At 41.0% G+C, this 22314-nt stretch overlaps 4 protein-coding genes across 7 annotated transcripts; 3 read left to right on the top strand and 1 right to left on the bottom strand.

The window, feature by feature from the left end:
• The first annotated feature begins 87 nt into the window (after positions 1-87).
• c4h19orf53 (chromosome 4 C19orf53 homolog) lies at positions 88-2156 on the top strand. Its single transcript, XM_041037031.1, has 3 exons — positions 88-210; positions 1056-1111; positions 1255-2156. Exons 1-3 carry the CDS (start codon positions 120-122, stop codon positions 1399-1401), a joined length of 294 nt encoding a protein of 97 aa, XP_040892965.1. The 5' UTR covers positions 88-119; the 3' UTR covers positions 1402-2156.
• A 482-nt stretch (positions 2157-2638) lies between these two features.
• Positions 2639-4264, bottom strand: si:ch211-196h16.12 (regulator of G-protein signaling 5). The gene is made up of 5 exons (XM_041037030.1): positions 4107-4264; positions 3956-4012; positions 3815-3867; positions 3220-3383; positions 2639-3107 (listed from the first exon to the last, which is right to left on the bottom strand). The coding sequence occupies exons 1-5, from the start codon at positions 4148-4150 to the stop codon at positions 2940-2942; spliced, it is 486 nt and encodes a 161-aa protein (XP_040892964.1). The 5' UTR covers positions 4151-4264; the 3' UTR covers positions 2639-2939.
• A 1269-nt stretch (positions 4265-5533) lies between these two features.
• LOC121181029 (calcium-binding mitochondrial carrier protein SCaMC-3-like) lies at positions 5534-13587 on the top strand. Of its 4 annotated transcripts, XM_041036787.1 has the most exons (12): positions 5534-6057; positions 7172-7410; positions 9350-9473; positions 9591-9678; positions 9944-10055; positions 10201-10359; positions 10511-10663; positions 10990-11103; positions 11255-11422; positions 11507-11654; positions 11914-12096; positions 12563-13587. In XM_041036787.1, the coding sequence occupies exons 2-12, from the start codon at positions 7216-7218 to the stop codon at positions 12571-12573; spliced, it is 1455 nt and encodes a 484-aa protein (XP_040892721.1). In that variant the 5' UTR covers positions 5534-6057; positions 7172-7215; the 3' UTR covers positions 12574-13587. The 4 variants fall into 4 exon arrangements, with proteins under 4 accessions (XP_040892721.1, XP_040892720.1, XP_040892719.1 ...); XM_041036786.1 differs by having other exon boundaries at positions 7193-7410; positions 11914-13587; XM_041036785.1 differs by having other exon boundaries at positions 11914-13587.
• A 453-nt stretch (positions 13588-14040) lies between these two features.
• On the top strand, positions 14041-21715 carry LOC121181100 (KH-type splicing regulatory protein). The gene is made up of 18 exons (XM_041036897.1): positions 14041-14262; positions 15587-15689; positions 15768-15821; positions 15907-15943; positions 16051-16109; positions 16222-16293; positions 16392-16449; positions 17593-17740; positions 17944-18042; positions 18153-18251; positions 18396-18498; positions 18851-18975; positions 19067-19363; positions 19458-19567; positions 19684-19772; positions 19942-20148; positions 20609-20790; positions 21418-21715. The coding sequence occupies exons 1-18, from the start codon at positions 14173-14175 to the stop codon at positions 21424-21426; spliced, it is 1941 nt and encodes a 646-aa protein (XP_040892831.1). The 5' UTR covers positions 14041-14172; the 3' UTR covers positions 21427-21715.
• Positions 21716-22314: the final 599 nt, after the last annotated feature.

Raw genomic sequence — 22314 nt, 5'->3', positions numbered from 1 at the left:
TGAATGCTTATGTTAAAAACGGTAGGTGGCGGTAATACAATAAACGAGGATGGAAACCACGTGTCTTTAATGAAAAGCAGAAGAAGAAGAAGCGCTCCGTTTATTTCCGGTTAACGAAAATGGCTCAAGGATCACAGAAGTTTAAAGCTCAGCGGCCAGGAGCCTCCAAGAAACACAATCAAAATAAACAGAAAGGACCAAAGAAAGGGGGTACGACTCTAACGTTTTACTTATTGTTCTCTGTGTTGCTGAAAAGTCGTAGAAACTATTTTTAGTCGAGCAGCATCGACATGTGAGCTACATGGAAACAGATGAGCACGTTGTTGAAGCGACTCGAGTCTCTTTAAACTGACATGCTGGGATATTTGATTTGGAAACATTCCGGTCTTTGCTAGAATTATGTTTGATATTATGGCGATGTTTAATTGGAATAAAGTGTTTATGCAAGACCTGTTGCCCGCCCCTCAAACATGCGCTGATACAGAAGCAAAGAAGACCTTCATGGAGGTTATAATGTTCTGTATTTAGTCTACACTCACTGATATAAACATGCTCGACAATGAATCAAAGCCTCATGAAGCTAGGATTAGTTGTGGTTGTGTTATGTTTGATGTCATTCAGGTGAAAAAAAAATGCTAGATGCTGTTGTAAAAGCAAACGTCTCAGCAATATGTTACCTGAAATTTATCTCAGCAAAGACACAGTTAACGATGAGCACAACTTACAGAGCACGAAATGCTCTGATGAACCTTAGAACTGTTCATGTGGTGCACAGAGACAGTACCTGACCAGGGACTGAGGTCTGGTCGTAGTTTACCATTCAGTGTATTGCACAGTGTAACAAATGACATTTGAGGTCTGATTTAAGACAGGCCGACTTCCACAGTGTGTGTTTATCAGTTCATTTGATGAGCAGCTGGTAATAGTAAATTGAAAATGTGATAATGATATTGTGTGTGTGTTTTGTTCACTTGGTGTGGGTAACATGCAGAGAATATCTAAGTTCCCCAGTTTGATGGATCAATAAAGTAATAAACTTTCTTTCCTTTGTAAAGGGCGGATCATCGCACCTAAGAAGGCTCAAGTGGTTCAGCAACAGAAACTGAAGAAGGTGAGAGCAGGTTTCAGAACAGTGACAGTGGGACAATTACAGTTTGTCTCTGCTTAGCTCTTTCTGTCTGAATTTAACAATGAACACATCAGTGAGCTTGACTGATTACTTAACTCTAACTTTAATGCTGCTGTACCCTGAAGGGTTTAGAAGTGGCCATCAGGAACAAGATTGAACAGGAGGTGACGCAGAAGGCCAGCTCCTCCCTCCACAAGCCTCTGAGTGTGGTTAAAGGGGCTGAAGGTAAAGGCAACCCAGGAGCAGCCCGGCCAGGAACCAGCTCCAAATAGGACCAGATACACGCCCCACACACCTACAGACCTGACTCTGATGGTGTTACAGTACAGAGGACTGAGTTGAAGCGTCAGTGAGCTACATTTAATTTCAAACGACATCCAATCCTGTTCCCAAATGTTTCATCTGACGACAGACGTAGAAATAATCTGAGCCATTCTTGTGAACATGTTCATTTAAGATCAGGATGGGAATCATGGCTGCTGAACATGTTGAATCAGCTCACTATGTGAGAATGTTCACCTGTAAGGAGCAGGGTCTGTGAAGATGTTACCATTACAGCAGAAAAAGTTAAATTTCAGCATTCAGCTAAAATACGACTCTTGCTCCGGTCACTGTCAGGAATCCTTTGAAGTTTTGCTCAGCACGTTTTGCAAACGTAGATTCCAGCCATCGTTGATCCTCTCTGTCAGTATTTAATGGTGTTGGAACAGTCTGTTGTGAGCAGGGTGGGATTATCATCTGGAAATACAGCATGGATGAATGAATCCATCTAGATCACATGCAGACTCTTTATCCAGACTTGACTAGAATTGCATTCATCAGGTCTGTCAAAACCAGTTTTTTAATTGTTCAAATTTAAGAGGCAAAGACAGTAAAGATCAAATGTGAGAAATTTCAGATTTTTTCTGATCAGGGTTATATCATCTGTTAATCCTTATACACTTTTCATTTGATATTTGAATTCACGGTTTTTGTAAATGCTGTATATTTGAATGGAGTATTTGGAGTAAAGTCTTGTTTGTTTTTTTTTGAGAAGTCTTCCACAGATATCCCCCAGGAATTTTATTTTCAGACAGATGTTTGGAAAGGAGTTGGGCATTTTCTGTCAGCAGGTCCAGCAATGGCTTCAGAAGGTGAATCATTTTAGAATAAAACATCAGCTTTCTCATGTTTTGGTGAGCTCAGACTGCACCCCGCAGACAGCCTCATTGTAGACTGCCAGTGACAAATTCTTTGCTTTCTTGTAGAATTTGGTAAAATTGTTTTGAGAATGTCATGTTCTGAGGGGGGGACTTCATTCCTTTACCTGCCAAGCAATTTCCGAAACTTAAAAATAGCACCTTTAAACTGATTAAATGTCAATATTGGCTCTTAGCTTGTACCAAAATAAGTTTGGTAAGCTTCTATAGGAAAGCATAGAACCCTTATATACAGTATATGTATGTAAAAAAAAAAAAAAAAAAAAGACATTAAAGGTCATGAGTTCTCCTTTGTGAGGTATTTATTTAAATCCTTTGCAAATGTCCCTTGAAGCTTACGTAGTCCAGAGGTGCTGTGAAGCTGCCTTTAGGCTTCATAATCATGAGGTTTCTATGTTAGAGTTTTAACTACCCCTACAACTCAGTGTCATAACACTAACAGCATGTATCCTGTGTACAGAGCACAATGACATCACTACTGTATGAAAGACAATCACAAAACAAGCAGCTAGTTGTTAAAATAAATGATAAAATACAGTCAACATGTCCAGCAGTACAGTTCCATCAGCACGTATTTCTAAAGCAGGTTTGTGGCAATAAACAGTGTGTGTTTAGAAAGCCTTAATGGCCTCCATGCAGTGATGGGAGCGCAGGAAGCGAGGGAAGGAGTCTTTAGCCATCAGGCTGAAGATCCTCTGCTGTGCCGTCTTGAACATGTCAGCACATGGAGAGTCCATCACACTCAACAGAGCCTCACGGGTCTCAGCGTCCAGGTTTACCTAGAGGGCAAAATCCAGATTATTAAAAGAAGCTCTTGAATATTAGTCTACTGTCATCCATCAATCTGATTGCTTTGCTGTCTTCTTATATCACATTCTCCTCTCCACCAACCTCCTGAGGGGCATCAGGGTTGATAAACTGGCTGTAGATAAGGCTGGCCTTGGTCTTGTGCAGGTTTGAAGGTGAAATCTCGTAGTCCTCGCAGGCCAGCCAGAACGCAAGGTTCTCCTCACTGAACTCTGATCGCAGGAACCCACGAAATGCCAGCAGGCCACCTATAAGAGAGATGAATGAATGAAAGAGCCAGAGGGAGCAAACGAGATGAATTAAAAAACGTGTGAAAAGTGTTAGTGTTGAGGGTCAGGGTTTGTATTGTGGACAAAGACAATAAATAGTGTAAGGTGTTCACCTGCTGTGCAAACGTAACAACGGGTGTCTTTTCTGCATACTTTTTTCATACTTGCATACAGAAGAAATTTTCAATAAAAGAAAAAGTCTATCACTGGGCATTATTCCCAGCAGACACTGTGACTAATGCCTAGTAGCAGCAAAAAGCAGAGGTGTTACCTTCATTCAGTTTTTTATTTACACCTCTGTTTCTCCTACTGTGACGTGTCAAAAGGCCTGGAGCGTGCACTGTTCAAACAATGAACTGATTTCAGAAGCGATTAAAAAATGAATAAATAAAGGGAAAAGTGTATCTTACTTCTGTTGTTTAGCAGAGTTTCCAGGTCCTGAATAGTTTTTCCATCCTGAAGCCTGAGAAGAGAGACAGGAACAGTCAAAGCTCAGCCTCACTGTGAGTGGACTTACTACTCATTTGAAACACAGGGTTCAGCAGGTTTACTTGTGCTTGTGGTGAGTCTCAGCAAGGTGGCTTAACTTCACCCGCATCCCCTTGGCCCTGAAAGACAGATCACAGAAATCACACCGGGTTCTGCAAACTACAGAATAACTTGTTCACGCACAAAACATGACGACCCTGTTGAATAACTTACTTCTCCAGGCATGAGGAGGGCAGGTAGGAAAGTCCCTTACACATTGAGGTCTTTAGTCTCAGAAAACCAGCAAAGGGGAAATGAACAGACCGAGCTGTATTTGATCACAGTCAGCAATGTATTCTGAGTTTTCTTCAATAAGTCAGCTTCACAAACTACACTGTGCTGATCTTATATAGTCCACCTGGATGCTATCTGATATGTCAATCTGCTCCTCTCAGACCAGCAGGTGGAGAGACATGAATAGAGATGAAAGCAGCTGAATGAGAGAGGCGGTGTACATGTTTACAGTCTATGTAGGTCTGTCAACAGGAATATACAAAGCAAGTCAGCATGTAGAATAGGAAAATTAAAGTAAGGGGGGCACCTGTACTTTGTGTGTGGTCAGGGATCATTAAGAAACCTTTAAGTCTGTCGTAAACAGAACCTACGTTGGCCTTTAGAGTGTTTATCACAGGAGAATGATGTGATGAGGGAGCAGCAGGTGGTCTGGCAACATCACTCATCTCAGGAGAGTCAGACAACTGCAGGGTGGAGACGAGTGTGTTTAATAATGATGGACAAGATAAGACAAGAGGAACAAGCTCATTCTGGAAATAAGAGTTATATAAGAGTATTTACTTCTCCTTTTCCCTTCTCTTTGGTTTTGACTTGTTAGTTTTCTTTGGCTTTAAATCTCTTATGTTGCTGTCTTTAGTGCCTTTCTATATATCACTGTAAATTATGTCATAAAAAAACAGAAAAATGTTTTTTTATGACATAGGTATAATGCCTAATTTTGTTCAACTGTTTGTTCATGCATGGAAGGTCTATGTTGTTATTTTAGAGTAAATTGTCAGGGATGCATAACCAAATCACCAAACCCCCTCCATGTTCACTAATGACTCTTTCTTACACAATAACACATGGAAGACATTTTGACGAAGAGTAAAGCCTCTCAGTATCATGTGTAAAGCCCCCTCCATTCAGAAATGTTGCTTATCATTGTTCCTGCACATGGATATTTGACCCTCAGTGTGCAGAATGATGTATTGTATGTGCGGAGTCTGACTCTCATCTGCTGAAGGGGGAAACTTATCAAAGCAGAGTATTTTTATACTTAAAACATGTCTAGAGGGGATCTTTAAGTAAACGTAGCAGTCAGGCTGTGAAAATACTTAGAAGAAAAAGTCCCATTGAAAGTAAAAGTACTCCTTAAGCAGAATGATCCCTTTAAGAGTGTTTCATTATCCATGGCCTACATGTTATAGTACATCACTGATTTATTATTGATGCATTTACATCTAAGCTGCTTTTTAATGTCACAGCTGGTTGAAGTGGCTCTAATTTTCACTCCTTTTATGCATTTATTGTTTTCTATGACCATGCATTATATTTTATAAGTTGATGATTATAACCGTATAAAAAACACTGAGACTGGTCTGAGTCTCTGGTCAGAACTATGTGAGGGGGAGACCGTGGACAGAGGAGCGCGGCCTCAGTACTTCTAAAATCCTCGCTGTGGCCCTGGTTGGGGATCTTAAGTTGTATGCTATGTCAGGAGCAAACAGGCTCCATAATAAACCGCAACATATCTGTATTCATCTACAGTAAATTAATATCTATGAGTCTGGCACAAGACATGAGCATTTGCCAGCTTAAAGAGTGCATCCTCCACACAGCAGGAGTTAACCAGAGAGGGGACGTTTCTGTGCGTCTCTCTCGCTTCCTGCTTCCTCAACAAGAGCCGCGGTGAAACCTACAAGACGGGGCGGTCAGCTGCGGTGAACACTGAGACCTCCTGGACCTGCTGGATCCAGAGGAAGCCGCTTGTCTGGCGTCAAATCCGATTTCAGGATCGATCGATTCAGATCTAGTTAAGCGTGCTCCAGACCCGCTGGTTCCTTCTGAGTCCGTATCCTCTGCCTCCCAGCATGGGCGGCGATTCGGTCTGGAGATAAACATACACAGAGTGAGTCCCAAAATGGTCTCGTAGTTTTTTATTATTAGACTACAACTGCGTCCTAACAGACCGAGGACCGAGTTAAACGCGGTCGTGAATGTAATGCTGACTCTACGGAGGCTGAACAGGCTGTGGTTTGAGACAGCACTAACGTATCTGTAATAAACAGTCATTTCGCCAAACATCTGTAATTGCTCCTCTCAGCAGAGCGTGTGGTGAATCCACGAAACCTCACTGACCTTCCAAATGTTGATTTCACCATTTTCAGATAAACGTGTTATCAGTAAAAACAGTGGCTGTCCAGTGTTTGCATGGCTTGGATTTTTGATATGATCAAAACAGACTTAAGAGGGTGGACTCAGAAACAGCTGGAGTCCTGCAGTGGAACCTGACTTTCTGCAGCGAGCTTGTTGATAACAACTCCATTAACTGAAATACACTGTGGTGCCCTGCTGGATTGGAATCCTATTCACTATATTGTATGACAACATGACAGGAACACCATGTGATACTGTACATCCACATCATAGGCAAAGACCCTGGATTACCAGGTGATGTGATACAGTTTACTGGTTGTGGTGAGTTCAGCCAAAAAGTGATACAAGCAACCAGTCGTGCTAAGTTTCCTCTGAACAGGTATTTTTCAAACATTAGAGAAATGGCTGAAGAAAATCCAAATTAATATAAATATATAATTTGTGGAGCAGAAACATGTTTTTTTTCTAACTTCCCCTCCTTATTTTACACGTCTGAGTCTGTTTTTAGGTCTTAGGGAGTACTAACCTGCTGCATATGTAAAAAAAAAAAAAAAAAAAAAAGCTCCAGAAGCAGCTGAGCAAACTGATAAATTCCCTCATTCTATGTGAGTCTGAAAAGGTTATAGAAGTGCAATGCTAAATCGGGGGAGTACTCATGGAGTTTCATGGCCCCTAAGAATTGTGGGATCCCCTACCCCCTGGGTGTGACCCACTAGTCTAAATGAACTTGCATCAGAGTTTGGATTAGATCACTTCTGATAGCCTCCAGTGCCAACTTTTGGAAAAGTCCTTGAATCTGACATCTAAGTGAATGTTTGAAGCCTTGATGAGATGTAATGACTGTTCTGTTCTGTGCTATGCTGTAGTGACTGAATTGATCCCATCAGCTGACTCTTGAGTCGTACCAGTTATGGGAACCCCATGGACTTGGTTCCCCTGGGCACACTGCCAAGAAAGTGAATCCCCTGGTCCAGACCTCGAGAGGGAGAAGAGATGGGCCGAGCTGTTTGATCAGCTGGACCTCAACAAAGATGGACGCATCGACATCCTTGAACTGCGGGCAGGGCTGGCAGGCCAAGGGCTTTCCAGGGGCTCATTGGAGAAGGTAGGGCAGCAAGGCACCTGTTATACACATGCCTATTTGTTTTCTGGGATTCCATGGCGTAGCATATACATGTTGTGTGGCTGTTACATGTATGTTTGCATTAAACAAACACAGTTGTTTACATCGAGGCATTAAAAAAACCAGGGTCAATCTCTTGGGTGACATTAAATAATCTCAGCCAGTGGAGACAGGTGTCATCTCACCATCAGCCAATCTATCAGGCAATCAGGCAATTAATAAATTTTAATAAATTTTCCCTTACCTGTTGTCTACTAAATTTAACCAACGCACATAGGGATAGTGACTTTTGACCAGCCCAGGAGGTGGAACGGGTATGTTTGCAGTCATTTGTTGTTTGATTGGTGACAGGGCCGTTGATTAAATCTGTCCTATGGTTTAACCTGTTATGCACGTTAGTGTGTGTGAATGTGTGTGTGTGACGTGGACGTTTACATGGATTTCCTCCTCTATTAATAAAGTCATCTCCTCCCTAGATCAAATATGAAGGACTGTCAGACCCTTTCAACAGAACTTTACTGTGAATACACACAGTCTGCCTCTCTCCTCTCCGTCTGTCTGTGTCTGTTTGTTTTGGTAAGAAGTGTGTGGGTCACCAAGAAGACTTGCTGTCACTTTCTCTCTCTGCTGTGTGTGAGTGTGCTTGTTTGTGTGTGTGAAAATGTGATACTCATGTTAAAACGTGTACACACAGGCACATTGTGGGACAAAATACACGTGCCCACTATCCACATCTTTAAATTTTAGTCTTTACAGTTCAGGTTTTGGTAAGAGGTCGGGTGTGTGTGTGTGTGTGTGTGTGTGTGTGTGTGTGTGTGTGTGTGTGTGTGTGTGTGTGTAAATGTACAACACAGCACGATGTCTATTTTGGTACAAGGAGCAGGACTTTGTAAGATGAGAATAGTAACCTTTCTCTCTGTCCCACACTTGATCTCTTTTCATGTATAGATCATTGTTCAAACTACCAAACTTTTCTCTGTAACATTTCTTATTTGTCTGTATTTTAGTTCTCACTGACAATCTGCATTTATTATTTGTTCACACATTTTTCTTACATATTGTTTTGTTTTCTCAGCTCACATTTTCCAGACTCTCTAAACAAGATTTCAGTAGTGGGTTTGGATTACAGATGAAAATTGAATTTTGTTTTTTCTTTTTAAGGATGATATATGAGACTGATCATTCAAATGGGGTTTTCATTTGGTTCATCCACACCTTGTAGATAGAGATTGTGTCTTCAATATTTATTTAAAATATTATTAAATGTTTATGCAATAATAAATAAACAAAACCTTATAAAATAAATTCTTGTAAACAACTGTCACAAACGCAGAGATCTCAGCTGCCTGGTCAATAAGAGATGTAATTATTTTATATCTAACAAAGTCTTTTAATTACAGCATGAAAACAGTTTGATTTACCTTTAAGGAAGAAGGAGACATTGCATTTTTGTAACATCTGTACCTGCTGTATACTTTTCAGGACAGACTGTACAGTATTTTACACTTCTTTATGTGGGTCAGTCCTCAAATACAGAACATGCTGTGGCATAATTTGTCCAACAGATGGCAAGATAGAGGTTCATTTGAAGACTGCAAACCTGAAGTGTAATCTTGATCTTGTGGTATTTTGCAGCTGTCTGGGTCCCCTCTGGTGTATTTGCTCTGATACACTCTGCAAATATATGTTGTTGTACAGAATTAATCACAGCCTGCCTTTACAATAATCCAACACCATGACGTGATGTCTGGTGTTTGGCTAAAATATATTTTTGTCCCACTTCCAGTAAGAGAGAGAGAGGGAGGCCAAGCAGCTTTGTGGACAGTATGATACATTCATTCATAAAACATTTGTGTTTACAACCGCTCTTCTAATTAACCATGCATTTATTTTTCACTGACTTAGCTGTGTCTGCTTTCAGATTGTGGAGGCTGGAGACACCAACCAGGATGGAGTACTGGACTTTGAAGAGTTCACACAGTATCTTTGCACCCATGAAAAACAGCTCAAACTCATGTTTAGAAGCCTGGACAGGAACAATGATGGTCTGTACAAGTCTGTACAAGTAATTGCACTATTACTTCAAAATGTTCATGTTTACGTAATTAAAACTAAATCTCCAAATTGTCATTTCTCGCTGTGTGATTGGTGGATATTTGCAGGTCAGATAGATGCAGGGGAGATCCAGCACTCTCTCCGCTCCATTGGTGTGGACATCAGCCTCGAGGATGCCACCAGGATTTTGCTAAGGTCTGCTAACAGTGTGTTGATATCTGATATCACATTACAATCTAAAGTATGAACCTTCAGAAAAAAAACCTGTCAGCTGGTTTACAACATTGAGGGTCTACTCATTCGCGCAGTAGATCAGAAATCAGTTTGACCAGTTAAACCAAGAAGTGTCTTCTCATACATTGTTGTATGCCATGTCTAAACATGAGCAAATTATTGGTCCTAACTTCTGTAACTGTGTGTCTACTCTAATGATTATACTTTATATGTATTTGTTATCCAGTATGGACAAGGATGGTACCATGACCATTGACTGGAATGAGTGGCGAGACTACTTCCTGTTTAACCCCCTCACTAACATGGAGGAAGTGGCACGCTACTGGAAACGTTCAATAGTGAGGCTATGCACACGTTAACATATACACCTTGAACAAGAAAAGCATTGTGCATACTTTTGTATGTCTTCTTTTGTCAGTCTTCTTCTCTCCCCTTTATCATCCTCATTTCTCGCTCTTACTCCAACCACCATGGCCTCAGTAGATGCTGGATATAGGTGAACAGCTGACTGTCCCTGATGAATTTTCAGAAGAGGAGAAGAAGTCTGGGTATGTGTGGCGGCAGCTGATGGCTGGAGCCATGGCTGGATCTGTATCCCGGACTGGAACCGCCCCCTTGGACCGCCTCAAAGTCTTCCGACAGGTCAGTCAGGGACAGCTATGATCTCATCTCTCTGATCAGGCCGTAACCAAATGATCGTTCATGTATTACTGTTTATGTGTGAAGTGTCTCTGTTTCAGTCGACTGTTACTGCCTTTCACAAAGTGATAACTGTCTTGCGTGGTTCTGCCAGGTTCATGGTTCCTCGGCTTTTAAAGGGAATGTGCTGAGCAGTTTCCAGCACATGGTAAAAGAAGGAGGACTGCAGTCGTTGTGGAGAGGCAACGGAATCAATGTGCTTAAAATTGCCCCAGAGACTGCAATCAAGTTCACAGCTTATGAAAAGGTGAAGTAGACTGCAGCTAGTTAGCTTGGCTTAGCATAAAGACCAGATGCTGTAATTCCCGCAGGCTTGCTGTTTGCCCTTGTTTCCGGTCTTAATGATAATCAAAGCTAACCAGCTGCTGGCTCTAGTCTTTTGTTCAACAGAGAGACATGAGAGTGGTCTAGAAAACAAATACACAAATAGTCCAAAATGGTTAACTTTGTCCTTAAGCAGCACTCCATCTTTTTTCAGTCAGTCCTATATAATAATTTCTTATTTGTCCATGATCGTGCTGCTCACTTAAATTGTGTCCTTTATTCTTTCTGTTGTTCCCTAACTCTGCGTAGATCAAGAATGTGATGCGTGGCAGTAATGAGACAAGAAATCTGAGGGTTCATGAGAGGTTTGTTGCCGGCTCTCTGGCTGGAGCTATGGCTCAGACGGCCATCTACCCAATGGAGGTAATATCGGGGTAATACACAGAGAAAAAATCATAGAGGTCAAGATAACACACTTCCTGGTTTGCATTACCAGTGAAATGGTTGATTTCTTTTCTCTTTCTGTTCCTTCTTCTTGTTTCCTTTCCATCTCGCCTCTTTGTTTTCTCTACAGGTGCTGAAGACCCGTCTCACACTGAGAAAAACAGGCCAGTACTCAGGAATATCAGACTGTGCCAAACAGATTCTTCAGAGAGAAGGTGTCACAGCCTTCTACAAGGGTTATATACCCAACCTGCTGGGTATTATCCCATATGCTGGCATCGACCTAGCTGTCTATGAGGTCAGAGAGACATGTAAGCACACAGCTGTCACAGCACCAATCTCCCCAGTGTTTACCTTCCTCTTGCTATCGTTTATTCTACAGACTTTGAAGTTTGCCTGGCTGAACAGGAATAGGGGTTTAGCTGACCCAGGGATCATGGTGCTGGTCGGCTGTGGTGCTGTCTCCAGCACCTGTGGGCAGCTGGCAAGTTACCCACTGGCACTGATCCGCACCCGAATGCAGGCACAGGGTAAGGGTCATATTCATGCTTTGGAAAATGGTTAGTAATATAATTATAAATTTGTTACCTTAAATTGCAGATTGTTTACCGTATTTGTTGTTAATGAGCTAAAAAATATAGTCCATGAACTTCATACAAATACAAGTCATACAAATTGACAAGAACAGAAACTGTCTGAAGTGAACTTGACTTTTTTAAATTTAGTTTAACAACTCACTGCCCACACTGTGATAGAGCTTGTGAGTGATTCCCTTTTCCCTCTCCTCAGCTTTAGAGAAGGGAGCCCCTAAACCCTCCATGCTGGCCTTGCTTCACAACATTGTGACCCAGGAGGGCGTGGCCGGACTTTATAGAGGAATTTCCCCCAACCTGCTGAAAGTCATTCCTGCTGTCAGCTTGTCCTACGTTGTCTACGAATACACGAGGATAGTCCTGGGAGTGGACATTGAGGGTAGGAGGGGAAGGAAAGGGTAGAAAAGGATAAATGCTTTGGAGGTGGCTTTTGTCTACAGGCACTTACAGATCTGTTGGCAGTGCATGAGGAAATGGGCCTTGGCGGTGGATGAATACATGGTCCTGTGATTGCAAATCTTTACTTTTCAGGTTGAATATGATGAAAAATAAACCCTGGAATGAAAAGAGAGCAACAGATCAACTTTAAACATAATTTGTTGTGAAAGCCTCACATCTGGATGATCACACCTTAACTGGCAGCTGCTGTGAGGAGTTTCAAGTGTGATAGATTGCATTGCAGTGCATGCCAGCAGTTGTGTGAGAGCTAACCAATTAGCTTCCTGCCACTGCACTGACTTGGACAGATGGAAACTTGCATGAACTTGCCTGAGAATGAACGGGTAAAAGGTGTAACCAAACTTGGGAGCCACGTCACATTCCTACAGCATAATTTTTTCTCCTAGGTGGTACATAGAGAAGATAAAGGACTAATGGGAGGACTGATCCAGGTTTCTCTCCTATAAGTGGATCCTGAAGCCACTGCAGACTGGTGAAGTTACAGAACCAGGCCTTTAATTAATGTCTTAAACAAATATTACAAAAACTAGTGTTTAAGATAAGATAAGGTAAGATACACCTTTATTAGTCCCACAGTGGGGATATTGCATCTGTCACAGCAGCAACGAGACAGATTCACACAGGATTTACAAAAAATCAAAAATATAAAGATTCAAGATAAGATTTATTGTAGAAAATAAATACTATAAACAATTACAATATACACAGAGTGAGCAATATATACAATAGTGAACCACTGTACACAGTATGGGCAAATACTGAAGTATTTGTAATATTTGTGACAAGAAATGCTGTCAGTCTTCTCTTTCATGAAAGTATTACTACTGAGTAGAGCACACCAATATATTGATGAAGCCATATAAAAAAACACAGAGGATTCATGACAAGCTGTCGTGCAAAACACGTGTTTTGTAAGTATTCCTATGCAGAGAGGTGTGTTTTCTCATGTTTGAAAAACACTACAGGGTCCAGTGGCCCATAGTATTTTCATAAACTGTATGCGCACAATGTGCAGTTTTAACATTATTGTAAGAAGATAGTCTATATCATAAAACAATAAGAAAAAATGTTTAATGCCGATGGACTTTTTTGATGTGTCAGTATTTATTATGGAATGTGCAAATAAATGTATGCATGGTGCTGTTTTTGTTGAACAAATGCCCCTTAGTTTCCATTTAATGTTACAGATGTTGAAATTTTATGAAACCACTGCTCTAATATCAAACAGGTTGTCCTCATGAAAATACTGATGGACGGTCACTTTGTTTAGCCCTGTTGCCTTTAGTTAAAATCATTTTTAGCTGTTACATTGCTAATAAACACTGTACAGTTTGTCCGTTCTGTAAAGGTTCCGGGTCTGACTGTGCAACATACAAACAAATGCAACTAAAATAAATGACAGTTTTTTTTCACCTAATAAGACTTTTTGGTAATGTTTTATTATGGATCTTCATTGGGGCTTTCTGGAGAGAACTGTCTTGTTTAGTACTGTTTGTAGAGGCAGCGTTCAACTAGTACATTTCTATTTAGTTAATTCCAATGCATTGCTAGTATAACCCTGCGAGTCTTGTAGTCAGTGCACAGCAGGTGTGACATTTGTTTTCAAGAAAGCTTACAATTCAACATGTATGAAAACTGAAATAGAACAAAGAGTAAAGTTCAGTAATGAATACTATTAACTATCAATATAAATGTGTTTGTCCTCGGCGGTGCCTGGTCTACACTCCAGCCCAGAGGGTGGCGGTGTATTCGCATTACAACGTTGGACGTCAATCCGCAACAGCGTAAAGGAAGAAGAAGAGGAAGAACATCCGGGGTGGAAGAAGCATTGATTGGTCGTTTCAAGCAGGGAAGTTTGCCGGCGTGGTTGTGCCTCACTCACATTGGTGTCCCCCCTTCCTACGTTCCCGTTTAGCCTTCCCGCTTCTGCACAGCTCGACCCGGCTAAAGCCATCCAGCCTGCCCCTTGTGTGTCTGTTTGCCCCTTGTGAGCAGCATGTCTGAATACGGCGCTCTGCCGACTAACGGAGTCGGCGCTGGAATGAAAACTGACGCGTTTGCTGATGCTGTACAACGAGCCAGACAGGTAACTAAAGAGCTGGGCTACTAGCTGGGGAGCTAGTTAGCTGCTGGCACACAGCAGCTAGCTTAATTATCCGTGACGTTAGCTGTGCTTAACTAGCTAGCAAGCTAGTTAGCTAATAGCAGTGCCATTTGTTTGTCTGAAACGCTCGCCAACTTGGGGGGACCAACTGAAAAGATTTATGGGCTGGACTGAGCAGCGGCAGAAATGTAGGTCACTCTTTCATATAAATACATTAACTATCGCCTCCAGGTTGCCTGAGCGAAGTTAAATGGACTAGTTAAGTTAGCTAAGTTAGCTAAGCTAATTGTGTATAGTGCATGGGAACCGGATCATTAAGTTTCGTCTTCCCTCATTTATTAAAACCTTGTTTTAATAAGGTTGAACAATTAACGACAATCTCACGGAATAATGACTGTACTGAATTAATATTAATAGACTGTCGTGTGATATTGTGTTGATTACTACAAATTAACAAAAGAAAGCTTAAGTTATTCAGCGACTAAATGTTCAGAACTCGGAAGCGGTTTCTTCAATGGTCGGTGGCCACACTACAGGTCTTTGTAGTTACCGAGGTTAAGGCTGAAACTAATGGGTGTTAGATTATCTTCTTGATTAATTAACTAATCTGTTAAATGGTCAAGAGCCCAAGATAGCAGCTGTTTTATCTGAGGAGTAGGCCTGAACCCAAAGATATTAAATTCATAATGATATAAAAACAAAAAAGGCAGCTAAGTGTAACATTTGAGAAACTGAAACTAGAGAAGGCTTGGCGTTTTTGCTTTGATTAATAACCTAAACAGTTAATTGGTTATCAAGTGCGTTGCAGATTCATTTTCTGTTGATTGATTAAACAAATTGAAGGTACTCTTAGTGTTGTGGTTGTATCAGATTATAGTCTCTTGTTTTTACTATTGAACATGGCACAACTCCACTCATAATTTAGCATTCCACTTCCGCAAAGTTGGAGCACTTGTGAGGCAGATTTTTTAAAAAAACGGGGGGTCAAAACTGATGCAGAGGAGTCAGAGATTTCATGACTTTTTAGCCCTAATGAGGTTTAAGCTCCAAAAATACTGGATCCTACTCTCTCTATAATGCTTAGTGCTACCTGCTTAGTACTCATTCTTACCGTCTGCTAAATACCCACATCTCTACAACTTCACACCGCCAATTTTAAATTTATAGTCCCCAAGGCCAGACAACCTTAAAAAAGTTGCAGTGCCCCTTCTGTATATGTAACCACAATTCTTCGTCATTATTTTAGGTTGCATCAGCTATTTTAGGTGTGTTGCAGAGGCTTCATGCAGTGTTTACCTCTTTGTAGATTGCAGCTAAAATTGGTGGAGACGGGGTTCCCTCAGCGAGTAACAACGGAGGAGCTGAGAGTTATCCATTCACGGCACAGAAACGATCCTTGGAAGAAGCAGGTTAAAAATCAGCACAAACAGGCACTTTGTCTGCATTTTGTTTATCCACATTGTAAAACTCGCCTTTTTTGTTTTCAGATGAACCCAGTGCCAAGAAGGTTGCATCACAGAGTGAAAGAGATCCTGCATTGTGTACGTTGAATATACATGCCAATCCAACCACAAACGCTCGCTCAGCTCAGTTTGCAAGCACTCACTAGTTTTCCTTCTCTTACAGCTATTGGAGCTCAGCTGGCTGCCCTGTCCCAACAAAGGTATATGGTTATTTTTATTTTGCATTAACACTTCTCCATCTTATGGTTATGCCAGATGAAATCCTTTGTGTAATTCGTTTGTTTTTGTTTTTTTCGCCTTTCTGCAGTGCCAGGCCCTCCACAATGACAGAAGAGTACAGAGTGCCTGATGGCATGGTCGGTCTCAGTGAGTACATGCACATACTGTACATTTCTTAAACCATACAAATAATGTTTGAGTCACTGTGTTTCACCTGTTAAAACTAAAATCTAAATGTCTCTGTTGTTGTCCCTAAAAGTCATCGGCCGAGGAGGTGAACAGATTAACAAAATACAACAGGATTCTGGCTGCAAGGTCCAGATTGCTCATGGTGAGCCACATGCTACTCCCATATTTTCTAGTTCAACAAAGTATAATGGCTTTTCCAGCTGCTTTTGGATTAACACACATTTTCATATCAATTCATAGACAGTGCAGGTCTTCCAGAAAGAGGTGTTTCTCTGACAGGGTCAGCAGATGCCATACAGTAAGTTGGTGTTCATATTTAAATGGATTTTTCAATTTCAAATGCAACTAGTCCATTCAGTTCTCAAAGAAGTCTGGTTTCTGGGAAGTTTTTGTTCATAGATATCAGTGGAATAAAGTAGTAGTGTTGGTCTAATCAAACTACATGTTTTAATGAGATAATCTATCACTAATGTTTACTTTTATCTTAGGAAACAGCCATTTGCTGTTTATTTGTGCTGTGGCAAAAGCTTGCACGTATTGGGACTTTTCATACAGTGTTTGGCCTCCGTGGCAGCACTTCCCCTCTTCCCGCTTTATACCAGAGATCCTTTGCTAAGACTGCCAAAGTTAAACCCTTACTATGATCCCTAATCTTAATCTTATCCAATAACCCCAAAATAAATAGCTGTGTGATTGGTGAAGGTCGGTTGTGGTTAACAGCCTGTGGGTACAAAAGTGTCTTCTCCACAATGTGCTCAGCCAAACAAAATGAAATGTTAGGATTTCTAACTTCTGATGCTTATTAATATTTGTTGGAGTTGGTTAATGAGTGCAGAGCTACACCCTCAGCTTCAGGCAAAGTGTATTTCCCTGCATTTGAGTATGACCTTTAAGTGTTCAAAGAGATGCTAAAAAGGCAGCCATGAGTGAAAAATATTCAAATCAACTTGTGACTAGACTATTCCTTGAATTACATTAAAGTTTCCCTCGATCCACTTTTGTTTTTTTGTTTTTTTTTGTTTGTTTTTTTACTTTTTAGTTGGCCTGTGACCAGCATCATCATCAACTAGGGTGGGCAACAAACAAGCTTATTGGCTAAAGAAAATGGCATAGATTTTTATTATTATTATTCTAACTATATTTTTGTTAATAATAAGATCCACCTGTTTTATGGAAACTGTACAGTGTATCAGAAAGCCATTGTAGCAGTTCAGGCAAGTTCAGCCAAGATCTCTTAGAATTTATTTTTCATATTTGTTCAAAGTTTTGCCTGTTTGAAACTGCAGTTGCCCAAGTCTGTGGTGTACTGTAGGTGCAGTTGGAGCTGCTTGCACTGCCTTCAATAAGTCAGAATAGTGTGGCCCATTAACTAAATTGCTTGTATGCAGCATTTTCTTTGTGTTCTGTAATCATATCATCTTTCAACCTAATTTGCCTCCAGGAGAGCCAAGGCACTTATAGATGACATAGTGTCCAGAGGTCACGAGTCAACCAATGGGCAGGCAGGTTCCATGCAGGAGATGATCATCCCTGCAGGCAAGGCCGGCCTTATTATAGGCAAAGGAGGAGAGACCATCAAACAGCTACAGGTGCGAATCACAGGGTACCTTCTCTCTACTGTACAAATTATTAGTGAGAAAATGATGGGGAAAAGGTCTGTGCTGGTTTCCATGATCACTTAACAGGAAAGCCCAGTGCAACCAGTGAACAATGCTACATTCTCAAATAAAGATTAGGTTAATCCGGCATGTGTCTGTAATCATTGTAATATATCTCTCCTGCAAATTCCTAGGAGCGAGCTGGGGTTAAAATGATCCTTATTCAAGATGGATCCCAGCCACCAAATGTAGATAAACCCCTACGCATCATCGGAGACCCCTACAAAGTGCAGGTATTCTTTGAGCGCTGTGGAGAAAGTTTTGGTAAAGAGGAAAATGCTAAGTGCTCTTTTGTGTCCTGTCTTGCCATCTCACCATGTCTTTCTTGCTATTGCTTTTGTAGCAAGCAAAAGAGATGGTCAATGAGATTCTTCGAGAAAGGGATCACAGCGGGTTTGGAGATAGGAACGAATACGGATCAAGGATGGGAGGTGGCATCGATGTAAGTAATGTCTGTGTTTGAAGGTGAACAACACAATTAGGGCTGAGTATACAGTGTGGTGCATGGTTAGCATAATTATGGTTAAAAGGGTAACACTCAGCAGCTTTTAGCAGTTATCACATTTTTCTGTTTGAAATTCTACAGATAGCTGTTCCTCGCCACTCTGTGGGAGTTGTGATTGGACGTAGTGGGGAGATGATTAAGAAGATCCAGAGCGACACTGGCGTGAAGATACAGTTTAAACCAGGTGAACTCCCCAAACATACTGTTTTAATTTCATGGGTTTTGTCTTTGAAATTTGATACTTTGATGCTTTTATCCATTTATGTCATTTATAGTTTATTTTCCTGTATTAACTTACTGTGCCTATCCTTTATTGTGCTGTCATGTCTGCAGCTGCTATGACTAAGTATGAAGAAATGCGGTTTAATATCATTGAGGCTGTGGTGAAGTTTGATGAATAATTCCCACTTTTTAGATTGAAGTTCTTCAATCCTTGAAATTCATGCGTTTGCTTTTTTTGGTTTGTTTTTCATTTGTTTTCAGTCCCTGTATAAGCCCTCATTAGTAAAGCTGCCTGTCCCTGTCATTCCTTACAGATGATGGTACGGGTCCTGATAAAATAGCTCATATTATGGGTCCACCAGACCAGTGTCAGCATGCTGCTTCAGTCATCACTGACCTGCTACAGAGCATCCGTGCCAGAGAGGAGGGTGGGCAGGGGGTAAGTACAATGACCAGAGGGAGACATTTGATGTTTGTGTTGATGAGAGTACAGAAACTGTTATACCTGACGTGGTTTGTTTCCTCTACAGGGCCCCTCAGGTCCTGGTTCAGGGATGCCACCGGGTGGACGAGGGCGGGGTAGAGGCCAGGGGAGCTGGGGTCCTCCAGGAGGAGAGATGACCTTCTCCATTCCTGCTCACAAATGTGGGCTTGTCATTGGCAGAGGAGGAGAGAATGTCAAGTCCATCAACCAGCAGACTGGTGCGTTTGTGGAAATATCTCGTCAGCCGCCACCAAACGGTGACCCAAACTTCAAACTCTTCACCATCCGAGGGTCCCCGCAACAGATTGACCACGCAAAACAGCTCATAGAAGAGAAGATTGAGGTACTTTCAAGTGACTTACAGAGCAGAGAAAGGATGCGCAGTTAAACAGCTGCCAAACAGTAACACACCAACTGACTCTTACTCTTCTTTCCAGGCTCCATTGTGTCCATTGGGTGGTGGTCCTGGTCCAGGAGGTCCAGGTGGCCCAATGGGTCCTTATAATCCCAACCCATATAATGCAGGGCCTCCTGGTGTTGCTCCCCAGTAAGTAGTACAACCTACAAACAGCACATGAAAGAAGGATTTCTTCATTTTCCTGCAGCTGAGACTGCTCTAAAGAAGCAGTTTATGTTCTTAAAAGGTCTTGTCCCTCTCTGCAGTGGAGCTGCACCTGGTGGTCCCCAGTACTGTCCTCAGGGTTGGGGAAATACCTACCAGCAGTGGCAAGCCCCAGGTCCACATGACCCCAGTGAGTATCTTAATTTGTCAGCATGCTACTGACATTCCCCTCCTATTGTGTTTCTAGTTAACCTCAAAAGCTGTTAGTTTTTTTTTATTGTTGTAAGGCACTTTGTAAATGGTTTGAGGTATAAAAAAGCCGTTATTTTCATTATTTATTTTTCCACTGCCCTCATTAGGTAAAGCAGCAACAGACCCAAATGCAGCATGGGCAGCGTACTATGCACAGTATTATGGCCAGCAGCCAGGGGGCGCCATGGCAGGTCAGACTCCAGGAGCCCCTGTAGCAGCAGCATCAGGGGATCAGAGCCAAGCAGCACAAACCTCTGGAGGCCAGCCAGACTACACCAAGGCTTGGGAGGAGTACTATAAGAAGATGGGCATGAGTAAGTTGGATACACTCAAACACAGTTTTGTCAGAATGTATTTGGGTAAACTGTGAACTTTGAATTACAAGTTTTGTCTGTTAGCCTGAACAAAGCATCAACATTTCAGAATCAGAAATTTTGACATCTGAGCTTCAAAGATTTCTTAGTGAGATAAATGCATGGACTTAATTCAAGACATTAATAGAGCCTCCTGAAAAGTGACAACCCCAAATTTTTAAATCTACAGTTAACCATTTTAAAATTATATAACAAAGACAAGACAAGAATCAATTGTGAGGAGATTTTCAAATAAGATGGAGCACATAACTTCAAACACAAATGCACTTAGTGACAAATATAGTTTTCTTTAGAATCAACAAAGTATCAGCCTGTTAATATGAATTAAATGAGTTGTATCAATCAATTATGAATATTATGAGAAAGTAAGAGTTGTGTTTATGTTTGTTGTTTTTTCCAGCCCAGCCAGCTGGAGGGGCAGCTGCTGCTCCAGCTGCCACAGCAGCAGCAGGAGGAGCTGCAGCTGGAGGCCAGCAGGACTACAGTGCAGCCTGGGCTGAGTACTACAGACAGCAGGCTGCCTATTATGGACAGGCAGGGCAGGCGCCTGGACAGGCAGCTGCCCAACAGCAGGGACAACAGGTACCACATGCATAACCAGTGTTGAAAATTAACTTTGTAGTCACCAAGGTCTGGTAAGCTATAAACAGTTACCTGCCAAAAATGTGTTTACTAGCCAAGATATTTAAAACCCATTTCATAGAAAGGCGTCCCAACTGTATTCTGTTCCTTTTTGTGTATAGAATGAGTTTTTGTGACTTTCCATATAAAAAGCAGATGTTAGTTATACTAAAACTTCCTCATTCAGTGTCTTCATCTTGATTTAATAATTTTTGAGTGTTGAGGCACATGGATGTAAAGTGAGGATTTTAGTGAAATGACTGCAGGTTAGATAACCATCCTGGCAGAGAACAAACAGATATTGATGTCACTTTGCGTACAGGCAGATTAACTAGCAGCCATTTATTTTGGTTTGATGTGACTGGTTCGGTTCAAGTAAAGGGATAAGAACATGCAAAAGCCAAATGCAATCAAACTTTGTTTCAAAGCATGACACCTGCAAAGGTCACCATGTTATTGATCCTGCATAATAGTGCGTGTGTGTGTGTGTGTTCATATACTTTACCCTCATCATAGTCAGGGAATTTTCACGTCTTTACAAAGCATGGACTAGTTAAATTAAATTATGTCTGTGATGTCTCTTTTCAGGCCCAGTAAACGAGTGGGTTGATCTGTTGGACGGTTGCGATGGTTCTCTGGACTTGTTTGTTTTTTCTGTCAAGAGATTTCCTCTTTGGCTTTAATAAGACAAGATCATGGTTTCTCATCCACCCAGACATTTTCTATTCCAAACCTCCTTGTTTGTTTTTTAAAGTCAAAATTGAAGAAAGGAAAAAGGGAATACATTTTTTTCCATTTGCATTGAACAAAGCACTAAATAACTACTTAGGTTACTGTTTGGTCTACCCCTTCACCTCACCCCCACCTTGTAATACATCTGATAATTTAAAAAAAAAAAAAAGTGAAATAATGAGCATTTTGCTTGTAAGCTAGCACAACATCTCAAACACTGACTCACATTTAAGTGGTTACCCCCCTTTAAGTGGTTACCCTTTCCTGAGGGTAAAAACTTTCAAGCAGTATTTCGAATATATTCATAAATTATGTTTGTATGAAAGACAATTGCAAAGTTCTTGGTCTTTATTTCATGGTATTTTTTTGTTTTAAACTTCATTTTAAAAAAAGAACATTCCCAGTGTTTAAGTTGCAGTTGTATTTCTCCCTGCTACCACGGATTCTTATTTTAATTTTATTCATTGTAATTATTTTTCTCAAGGGGGTTGTGTGTGTGTATACAGTGTATGCTACTGAACAGAAAAAAATGTGTGCAAGTTGGCTGTAATAAGGCACTAACTGGCCTACAGTGTGTAGGCTGGTTTTGTGTGCATGCATGAGTTTGTGTGTTTGACTGCCCTCTGTTTGATTTTTGCAACTTCATTGTTGAGATTTTTTTTTCCAATAGGTTCTGTTATTGTATGCTGATTTTTTTTTAATGTTATTTTTTACAACTTGTTTTTAAATACTTAAAATAAAAACATTGAAATT

This window comes from Toxotes jaculatrix, chromosome 4 (assembly GCF_017976425.1).
Source record: "Toxotes jaculatrix isolate fToxJac2 chromosome 4, fToxJac2.pri, whole genome shotgun sequence".
NCBI classification, from domain to species: domain Eukaryota; kingdom Metazoa; phylum Chordata; class Actinopteri; family Toxotidae; genus Toxotes; species Toxotes jaculatrix.
The sequence above is the reverse complement of the archived record's forward strand: the minus strand, read 5'-3'. Positions and strand labels throughout refer to the sequence as shown.